Genomic DNA, 10784 nt, shown 5'->3' with positions numbered 1-10784 from the left:
CACACAATAAGAAGTTAAAAAATCAAAACCAAAAGAAATCTATGTTATCAGTCTTTTTTTTTTATTTCCAGAGAAATTTCATTCATAAGCAAGCAAAATGATTGTGATGATTGTGTGTTTATAAGTATGTATATGTATATATATAAATAGAGAGAGAGAGAAAGTGTGTGGCACAGATTATAGCACATACTGTACTGTTTCTGTATTTTGCCTTTTTGTTTTGTTTTTACTCTTTCTGAGATTAAATAAGAAAAAAGACATTTACTGCCTGGTTTTTGAAAAGTATTACTATATACTTAAACTAGTAGCAGTTGCCAACCTATGGTGCTAATGTTTTTTGTTTTTCAATTGCTTTTTGTGAGCAGATTTCTCTGACTCCTTGAGATGAACAAATCTATACCCTTTATGTATTATATTTTAAGCCGTGAATTCTATATATAGTAACTTGCTTCTGATACGCTGATTTAAGTATTTGAATTTAACCACCAGATATGTATACAAAATTTGTCCTGTTTTTTAAATTCTATTTTACAAATTTAAATGTCTTTTTTTTTTTTTTTAATAGATGAAGGTTATTCTTTCAGCAGTGTTCTGTATTATGGAAATGAATCCACTCTTCTTATCTTTGATCTGCTCTTCTTCTGTGTTGTGGATTTGGCTTGCCAAAATTTTATTTTAGCAGCCTTCCTTACATACTTACAGCAAGAGGTAAGGTTTTCAATTTTTTCTGGATGTATTAAAAGATATATTTGAAATAGATATTTTTATAGTATAAAGTAACCTTGATTAGTTTTCACTAGGAATTTATAAACGCTTAGAATATCTAAAGAAGGTTTAACATTTCTGCAACCTCACTATACTATATGTCCATTGTTAAGTGCTGTCAAGTTGGTTCCGACTCATAGCAACTCTGTATAAGGTTTCCGAGGAGTGGCTGGTGAGTTTGAACCACCGGCCTTGCAGTTCAAATGTCTGTTAAGGTCAGGGAAATTCTAGGGCTTAATGTAGAGTATAAGGTGTCCTGATGGCACTGTGGGCTAAAGCATTGGCTGCTCACTGCAAAGTCGGCGATTCAAAACCCACCAGCCACTTCATGGAGAAAGAGGAGGCTGTCTATTCCTGTGAAGATTTAGTCTAGGAAACACAGGAGCAGCTCTGCTCTGTCCTATGTAGGGTTGCTCTGAGTCGTTATTGACTCGAGGGCATTGAGTTTGATTTTTTAGTGCAGAGCATAAGTTGATTGAGTATGAAGACACTCAAACTGCCCATCTCTTATATGCCTGAAATGTTAACATAGCAAAATAACCAAACACTGGAATTCCAGCTTAGTGCTCAGCCACTGAAAAGCGCCTTTATCTTCCACCTCTCACACATTCTCTACCAATGTGGATGAAAAACGACATAGATGGCATTAGAGTCTGAAGTGATGATGATTTCAAGAAATATTAGTAATATTATCTGATTATTTTCCACAATGTCAAGGAAGTATATGAGTCAGTAAGATATAATTTATTAATCTTTGATAGCACTAAAATTATGAAAAAATTCTGTCTCTGATAAGTAGATTCTGTTGGTATTTTCATAGCTTGTGGAGGACAGTCGTATTCTGAGTGCCTTCCCACTTTACAGTCCTGTATCTGACAATGGTTCTCTGCTATTCATAGAGTTTTCAGTGACTAGCGATTCGGAAGTAGTTTGTCACTCTTTCTTCCTAGTCTGCTTTGTTTGGAAGCTCATCTGAAACCTGTCCACCATGGGTGACCCTGCTGGTTATTTAAAATACCGGTGGCATAGCCCTCAGAATCACAGCAATTCAAACCACCACAGCATGACAGACAGACGAATGGTGGTGGTTGCATGGTTGCTGTTAAATAGGAATCTCCTTGTGCTAGGGCCCTTAAGTCAGGCTCAAAGGCGGGATTTCTGTACTTGGATGTCAATCAAGAAGCAGAAGCGCAGCAGGGGCGACTGGGTTGTAGTGAGACGCTTTGGGCTGGGTTTGTGGGTCTCTAAGTTGGTTGACCCCACCTCAAAGCCACGATCCAACGGTTCTTCTTGGATCAACTATCAACATTCATGGAAGCAGCAGTCAAGAGATCAGATGACGTATTGCATTGGGCAAATCTGCTGCACAGGAACTTTTTAAAGTGTTGAAGAGCAGAGATGTCAGCTTGAGGACTAAGGTGCACCTGACCCAAGCTATGGTATTTTCAATAACCTCATATGGATGCGAAAGCTGGACAGTGAATAAGGAAGATCGTAGAATAATTGATGCCTTTGAGTTGTGGTGTTGGAGGAGAATACTGAAAGTTCCATGGACTGCCAAAAGAACCAATAGATCTGTTTTGGAAGAAGTGCAGCTAGAGTGCTCCTTGGAGGCCAAGGTGGTTAGGCTTCGTCTCTCATACTTTGGACACATTGTCCGGAGAGAACAGTCGCTGGAGAAGGATGTCATGCTGGGTAAGGTGGAGGGTCAGAGAGAAAGAGGAAGACCCCCAACGAGATGGATCAGCCAGGTGACATCATTGATGGCATCAAGTGTGGCAGCCGTAGTGAGGTTGGCCCAGGATTGGACATTGTTTAGTTCTGCTATGCATGGGGTCGCTATGAGTCGGTTCCGACTCGATGGCACCTGACAACAACAAGAGGACAGTAGTGTAGAGAGATACTTAAAAGGATCCCTGTGTGCAATGATTAGTATTACTAGTTCATAAAAATATTTTTTAAATAGGTACATGCACTTTGATATTAAGAAAGATAATGTTGTTGTTAGGTGCCATCAAGTCAATTCCTACTCATAGCGATCCTTTATAGGGTTTCTGAGACTGTAACTCTTTATGGGAGTAGAAAGTATCACTTTTTACCTATGGAGCGGCTGGTGGGTTTGAACTGCTTGCTGACCTTGTGGTTAGCTGTTGCTGTGTGGCATCAAGTCAGCTCTGACTCGTAGCAACCATGTGTAGGGTTTCCAAGGAATGGCTGGTGGGTTTGAACCACCATTGTTGTGGTTAGCAGTCCAGTACTACAGTGCCACCAGTTCTCCTAAGAAAGGCAATAGTGATCTAAATAGTCTTTATATGAAATTTTGTGTGTCACCATGAAATTCGTATGCCTGATATATGAGGATAAATAGTTAAGTGAATTAACCTATTTATTTTAGCTATTTTAATTGATGTGCATATATAATTTTCTTTATATCCCTTTTCATTCTGAATTGTTTTAATTTTTTCCAGATTTTTAGATGTATTCGTAATGCAGTAGGACAGAGGAATTTGGCATCCAAAACATTGGTAGATCAAAGATTTCTGATATAATTTATGGGATAGATAACTTCAAGACAGTGTAATCATGGCAAACAACAAACATCATGATTGCCAGGTTAGTTTGTAAAATTTGTAACAAATTATTCTGGTTTTGTTTGTTTATCTTCAGAAAGATTTATTTTTATAACCTGTGAATACCTAAGTTGCTTTGGTTAATATATATTGTTACATAATTGAAAATACTGTTTTCCTAGTATGTATGGTATTTAATTTATCAAGTAGTAAACTAGATAGCACTGACAAGAAAACAAATCTCAGTCTTGCTTTCAGTATAACACTTTTTAGCGATAAAACAGCTTCCATCTCTGTAAAGATTTACGTTACATTTATAAATCTCATTTATAAACGAGAATTTGTCTGAACTGTCTCACATAGATAAAAATATTTGACTCTTAAGTTCATCAAAACAAATTTTTAAGTTTTGCACATTTTATATTTAAATAAATGTTAAGAAATACCTTCAAATGTTTTAAATGTTTTAATTATATTAGCACAATCACAGTTTTGCTGCATTGTGATCGCTCGCCCTGTTTGGCATTAGAACATTGTGTTGAAATGTGAAATGGTACATATACTTCTCTGTATATTTGCATCACTAGATTTGAAAATTCTTAATAAATCACTATTAAGTGTGATTTATATTTATTAAGCTGTGATGGCTAATGTTTTTTCTCAACATAGTTTTTTATACCACCTTAGTTAATATTTTAAGAACGCTCTTCAGTTATGTTTAAAGATTGCAAATAAGTTAACTGTACATTTATCTTGTTGACAGTGATTTATTGAAAGCACACTTAGACTTCAGAAGTCAGTAGACTTGCATTTTGTATTTCTAAATAAGGAGAAAAATATTGGAATCCAAAATATAGTTAGTATGAATTTTGAACCATGTGGCTAATAATTTTTTGTGATAGGACTTTTCTTCAATATACTCTTTAACAATTAATCAGTCTCATTTTATGTGAGGCACTTGAAAGACACTTTATGTTTCAATTGTGGTGGTGTTTAACCCCCAAACCAGTACTTCATACTGCCTTCTTTCTATCCTAATGCTGTATTAATACTATAATGTTATGTAAATATTGTTTATGTTTGTAAATTGAAAATATATAATAAACATTTGGTGTTTCTGTGTCTCATTTGATTGATGTTTGTTGTTACTAGGTGCCATCGAGTTGGTGCCGACTCATAGCGACCTTACGCACATCAGAACGAAACACTGCCTGATCCTGGGCCAATCTCACTACTGTTGCCACGCTTGAGCCCATTGATGCTGCCACTTGGCCAATCCATCTCACTGGGGGTCATCCTCTTTTTCTTTGACCCTCCACCCTACCAAACATGATATCCTTCTCCAGAGATTGGTCCCTCCTGACAATATGTCTGAAGTATGAGAGATGAAATTTGGCCATCTTGGCCTCCAGGGAACACTCTGGCTGCACTTCTTCCAACACAGATCTGTTGGTTCTATGGGCAACCCACGGCACTTTCCGTATTCTTCTCTAACACCAAAACTCAAAAGCATCAATTCTTCTATGGTCTTCCTGATTTACTGTTCTACTTTCACATACATGATTGATGTAGATCTCATGAAAATAGCATGTAGTAACATAGCACTCAGTATTTCATGTCCTCCTTAGGAAGTGCATGCTATGTGTGCCATCGAGTCAATTCTAACTCATAGCAGCCCTATATGACAAAGTAGAGCTGCCCCATGGGGATCTCTTGGCTGTTGTCCTTATAGGAGCAGATTGCCCTGTCTTTTATCCCATTTAGCTGCTGGGTGGGTTCAAACTGGCAACCTTTTGGTTAGCAACTGAGCACTTGACCACCTCAGGGCTCCTAGGAGTGTATACCCGTTGTAGTCGAGTCAGTGTGGAATAGTAGCAGCTCTACAGGACAGGATCTAACTGACCCCCAGGGTTTCCAAGGCCGAACGTAAATCTTTACAGAAGCAGACACCCACATCGTTCTCTCACAGAGTGACTGGTGGATTCAAACCATTTAGCAGCCAAGCACTTAAGCACTGCGCCCAACACATGCCCCTAAGGGCTTCTAGAAGTATGTACTGAAACTGAAACCAAACCCACTGCCATGTTGAGTGGATTTCAGCTTTTAGCAACCTGGTGGACAGAGCAGAACCGCTGCAGAGTTTCCAGTGCTGGAAATCTTTATGGAAGCTGACTGCCAGGAGGGTTAGCAGGTTGGAACCGGTAACCTTTCTCTTATCCAAGTGCTTAACCACTATGCAACCATGACTCTTAGAAGTGTATAAGCCCCTAGAATAATTCTGCAGACCAGTGTCTCTATTATGAAATATTTATAGATGCTCATTTCTCTGCCTCTGCTTCCTGACAGATTGCTAATTGTGAAAACGGTTACCTAGATTAAGTGACCATTCACACAATGCTTGCAAGCCAGATATAGTAGAAGTAAGTGTGTATCCTTTGTGGTATCTGTAAATACTGACAAATGTAAGTCAAGAGGAAATGAGTGTAAGTCAGGAAGCAGGCTGGTTTAATGGTAAATGCTCCAGATTAAGTAACCCACTAGCTGCCATCTAGTTGATTCTAACTCATAGCGACCCTATGTAGGGTTTCCCACACTGTAAATCTTTACCGCAGAAGACAGCCTCATCTTTCTCCTGCAGAGTCACTAGTGGGTTTGAACCACTGGCCTTATAGTTAGCAGTCTAGTGCTTACCCTACCACACCACCAGGGCTCCTAGATTTATTAACAGAAGCTCTGAATTCGTATTAGAATTTTCACCCTGCCAGTTATTAGCTTTAGGACATTGAACCAAGTCACTCTGCATCTTTGAGCTGTGTGAGTTGAGGCAAGTAATGTAATTTCCTCATCAATTAATGAGATTAGATTAATAGTTCCTACCTACCTCATAGACCTTTCTACCATTCCTTTTTTAAATTCAGTAGGCAAATTTGGAAGGAGTAAGGGAACATCCAGATGCTCTCACTAATTTTCTGACTAGAAACACCATTGTCATTCCAAGGGATAAACCAGATGATCCAGACTCTAACACAAATACAGTTATTACTGCAGCTGACAACTGACCAAAGGTTCATCATCAGTGAATTTTTTATTTTTGTATTTTAAAATTTTATGTATGCATTAAAATATGTCTTAAGTTTATATGTAATGTTTCCAACCCCCAAGACAAAGATTGGATTTATAAAGATACTAAGTAGCAATAACTACTTCAGAACAAACCTATGACAGAGTTGTCTGAATGAAGCCCCATCACATCACAGGTACTACCTGGTATTGTTGTTAGATGCTGTCAAGTCACTTTGGACTCACAGGAAACTTTTGTACAATAGAATGAAACACTGCTCGGTCCTTCGTCATCTTCACAGTTATGTTTGAGCCCATTGTGGTTGCCATTGTGTCATTCTGTCTCATGGAGGGTCTTCCTCATTTTTGCTGACCCATTCTACTTTAGCAAGTGCGATATCCTTTAGTGACTGGTCCTTCTCAAAAACATGTCTGAAGTATGAGAGTCCAAGGCTTGCCGTTGCGGCTTCCAAGGATCAATCAAGCCTTCAAATCCTCTTTGCTTCCATCAAGCAAGGTGTGTCATCAGCATATTGCAGGCTGTTGATGAATCTTTCTCTAATCCTGATGCCATGTTTTCTTCATTTAATCCAGTTTTTCAGATTCTTTGCTCAGCATACAGATCAAATAAGTATGGTGAAAGGATACAACCCTGATGCACACCTTTCTTGATTTTAAACCACTCAGTGTCTCCTTGTTCTATTCTAATGACTGCCTCGTGGTCTGTGTAACACTTCCATATGAACACAATTTAAATGTTCGCAATCCCCATTCTTTGCAATGTAATCTATAGTTTGTTATCTATATAGTTGAAAGCCTTTGCATAGTCAGTAAAACTTTCTGGTATTTTCTGCTTTCAGCCAAGATCTATCTGATATCCCTAGTTGCATGCCCTCTTCTGAATCTAGCTTGAATTTTTGGCAGCTCCCTGTCCATGTACTCCTGCAACTGTTTTGGAGTTACCTTTAGCAGAATTTTACTTGCATGTGATATTAATGATATTGTTTGACAATTTCCACACTCCATTGGGTCACCTTTCTTTGGAATGGGCATGATTATAGATTTCTTTCCGTCAGTTTTCCAGGTAGCTGTTTTCCAAATTTCTTGTCATAAACCAGTGAACACTTTCAGCACTACATCATTTGTTGAAACATTCCTATTTGTATTCCATCAGTTTCTGGGGCCTTGCTTTTCACCAGTGGCTTCAGTACAGCTTGGATTTCTTCCTTAGTACCATCAGTTCTTGATCATATTTTTTTTTTTTTAAGGTCTAACTTCAACAACTTTATTTTTGTCTCATCCATCAAGGGCACAGGGTACCTTAATGGGCTCCAACTTTTTACTGTTTCTCCTTACAGACTGTTCCATCACCCTTAGCTAAGCGATGTGTGGGCACTACTTCCAAGAACCAGAAAGCACCTTTGACTGCGGTTAAAACGCAAGCAATTACTGTGAAAAGGAGTTGCACTTTAGCAGATTTCAGTACAATTGGAAAGGCTGCAGACTGGGGGAGAAAGCTCACAGTGCCACCCATTTGGGTTATTACAGGTTGCATAGTAACAACTCAAACACTATCTCTAATATTTGTGTGTCCACTGTGTATACTTAAACGCTACTAGACACTCTGATCTAGCTTCATCCAGAAGCAGTATTAAAATGGTCAGATTTGACACTTGTTCATCTCAAGAGCCATTAGGAACTTCTAAACCACTTTACACTGTAATGAGCTCCACCTGACACCCGGGTCATCCAGACTTCAAGGTATGAAAACTGCCAGAGCAGCTCCACTCTAGTGCACCTTCCTCTTAATAAACTCTTCAAACTGTAAACTGTCTTAAAAAAGCAACTTCTATTTAGGGCAAAAACTCTACAGCTCCAAACTTTGAACATAAAGAATGCATTTTCTGCATGCTGCTTGTTCCTGTGCCTGGTCTTGCTGGAATCAGTGTACTATACGCTTCAGTGGAGGACGTCACTGGTCTAAAGTGGTGGTTTTGAAATGGCTACTTAGCTGAACAATGAACATGTCTATGGATTCATGTTCAAAGAGCCTGTTGTATACATTTCTATAAACCTGCTGCAAACCAGGTTCATGGAAAAAGATCCTCAAAATAGTTCTAGAACTTTAAACTACTTGTGTCTCAGCTTAGATGGTACCTTGAATGTGATGAAAATACACGATTCCTTGACAGTATTAGGAGGAGGTTTATGGAATTTTTATAGATTTAGAAGAGGATTCATTTACATGCTTTCTGTAATTAAGGAAAATTCCTCATCTATTTAGCAAAACGTACTAAAGTTCTGTTTATTCAAACTTTAGATATAGATGGATAAACAAGTTTATTGGTAAATTTAGTCAACACACATAATTGACCTAAAAAAACTTCAATAAGAGGATAAATTTTGAAACCACTTTGAAGACCACATCTGTGATTTTTCTCCAGGCCACTAGACTAGATGTCACCTAACACAACACCCCCTAGTAATTAGCAGGGGAACAAGAAGCTGGAGTCACGTGACCCTCCCAGACAGCAAGTCCAAAACTGAGGATTAGAACAAACTCCACAAGGAAAAGAACTTCAGTATTGATTCCTCTTTGTAGAGGAGAAAAATTCAACCTAGTTTGGAGATCAACCACTAAACAACAAAAAGCGGCACACTTAACTAGTTCTGAAGATAGTTAACGGATGATGCTGGTGTGGATATCTGGTATTAGATAGTCTAGAGCCCTTATAAAATAAAATCCCCCGTTAGTGTCTGCATTATCAGCTGGAGGGTTAGTTAACACATGGTAGAATGAGGACTTATGCAAGGTAGAGCGCGGCAGAGCATTTCACTACAAGAACAAGTGCATCTAGTGAGAGGCAAACTACTGGACTCTAAATTACACACACCTGGATGACAAGACGCCCCACCACATGTAAATGTAAAACATTTCATTTAAAAATGTCGACACTACAATATATAAATTAGCTATTATAAATGCACATAGTGTATTCTATAGCTGCCACGTTTACTTTCCCCCATCCCACCTCTTATTTATTTATTTATTTATTTTTAGGAAACGGTAAGTTACACTGCGGTTAAGACTTGTAACTCTTCACCCTTGAAAAAGCCCACATTTCTATCACAGTGATGTTTGGTCAGACTTAACAGTCCCAATTGTTAAACACTTGGATCAAGTCGTAACTAGTTTTATTGCAAAAGGACCCTGTACACATTTCTCAATTCTAGTACCTTAATAGCTACCCAACACGTCAGTAACATACAGAAACATGCATCATGAGAAGTAAGAAGTGATCACCCATCCCTTCTGCAGATCAGCAACTTGTCCTGCCTTGAGCCACAGTGCCCACATCACTGAGGTCTGTCAACAGTCACTTTTCACATTCATCCTGAGTGAAAGATGAATGACTTAAGTACAAATGCAACATATTATAAACAATTTCTTACAAAAAATGTCACAAATTAAACCAAAGTATTTTACAGAATTTACTACAAAACACCATAAAAACGGCCTGGTGCTTAAACTCGCTTACCCCTCACACCCACCCCCCAGTATCCGGCGGGCCAGCTGGATGTCTGGGCATCATGGCGACTCTCTTGGCGTGGATGGTGCACAGGTTGGTGTCTTCGAACAGATCCACCAGGTACGCCTCGCTGGCCTCCTGCAGGGCGCCGATGGCTGCGCTCTGGAACTTCAAGACTGTCTGGAAGTCTTGGGCCATCTCCAGCTCCAACCTTTGGAAAAGCAGCTTCTGGATGAGCAACTCGGTGGACTTCTTGGTAGCGGCGGATCTGGATTTCCCGCAGCTCCACCGTGCCAGTCCTGTAACAATGGGGCTTCTTCACTCAAGGGTAGAGGGAGCGCTCTTCCCGGCAGCCTTGGTGGACAGCTGTTTGCTGGGGTGGGGAGCTTCCTTTCATTTTTTGATGTTTCTTGCATCTTTCAGTATTTTCTCATGAAATCCTTCAATATTGCCACTGGAGACTTGAAAGTTTTCTTCAATTCTTTAGTTTAAGAAGTGATAAGCATGTTTTTCCCTTTTAGTTTTCTAAATTAAAGTCTTTGCACATTTCATTGTAATACTTGACTTTGTTATCTCAAGCTTCCTTTTGAAAGTTTCTGTTTATCTCTTTGACTTCCTTATTTCTTCCATTCACTTTAACTTCTCTACTTTAGAAAGCAAGTTTCAGAGTCTCTTCTGATATCCATTTTGATTGTTTGTTTGTTTCCGATCTTCAATGACTGCTTTCTTCATGTATAATGTTCTTAATATTATCTGGTCTTCAATCATTACTATCTAATGCATCAGATCTGTTCGTGAGATGATCTCTACATTTCAGTGGTATATACTCAAGGTCATATTTTGTGTTTTTTTTTTAATT

At 38.8% G+C, this 10784-nt stretch overlaps 1 protein-coding gene and 1 pseudogene across 1 annotated transcript in view; one reads left to right on the top strand and one right to left on the bottom strand.

Moving 5' to 3' along the window:
• Positions 1-3372, top strand: part of TMEM67 (transmembrane protein 67) — a 96071-nt gene extending 92699 nt beyond the window's left edge. The window contains exons 27-28 of the mRNA XM_006859218.1: positions 566-708; positions 3234-3372. Of these exons, the coding sequence (XP_006859280.1) occupies positions 566-708; positions 3234-3314 (224 nt within the window). The 3' untranslated portion in view covers positions 3315-3372. The remainder of the gene's footprint in view (positions 1-565; positions 709-3233) is intronic.
• Positions 3373-9937: 6565 nt separating this feature from the next.
• LOC102818096 overlaps positions 9938-10784 on the bottom strand; it is a 4631-nt pseudogene continuing 3784 nt past the window's right edge.

Source organism: Chrysochloris asiatica, unplaced genomic scaffold (genome assembly GCF_000296735.1).
Source record: "Chrysochloris asiatica unplaced genomic scaffold, ChrAsi1.0 scaffold00031, whole genome shotgun sequence".
NCBI lineage: Eukaryota > Metazoa > Chordata > Mammalia > Afrosoricida > Chrysochloridae > Chrysochloris > Chrysochloris asiatica.
Note: the sequence above shows the minus strand (reverse complement) of the source record. Positions and strands in the feature narration are given on the sequence as shown.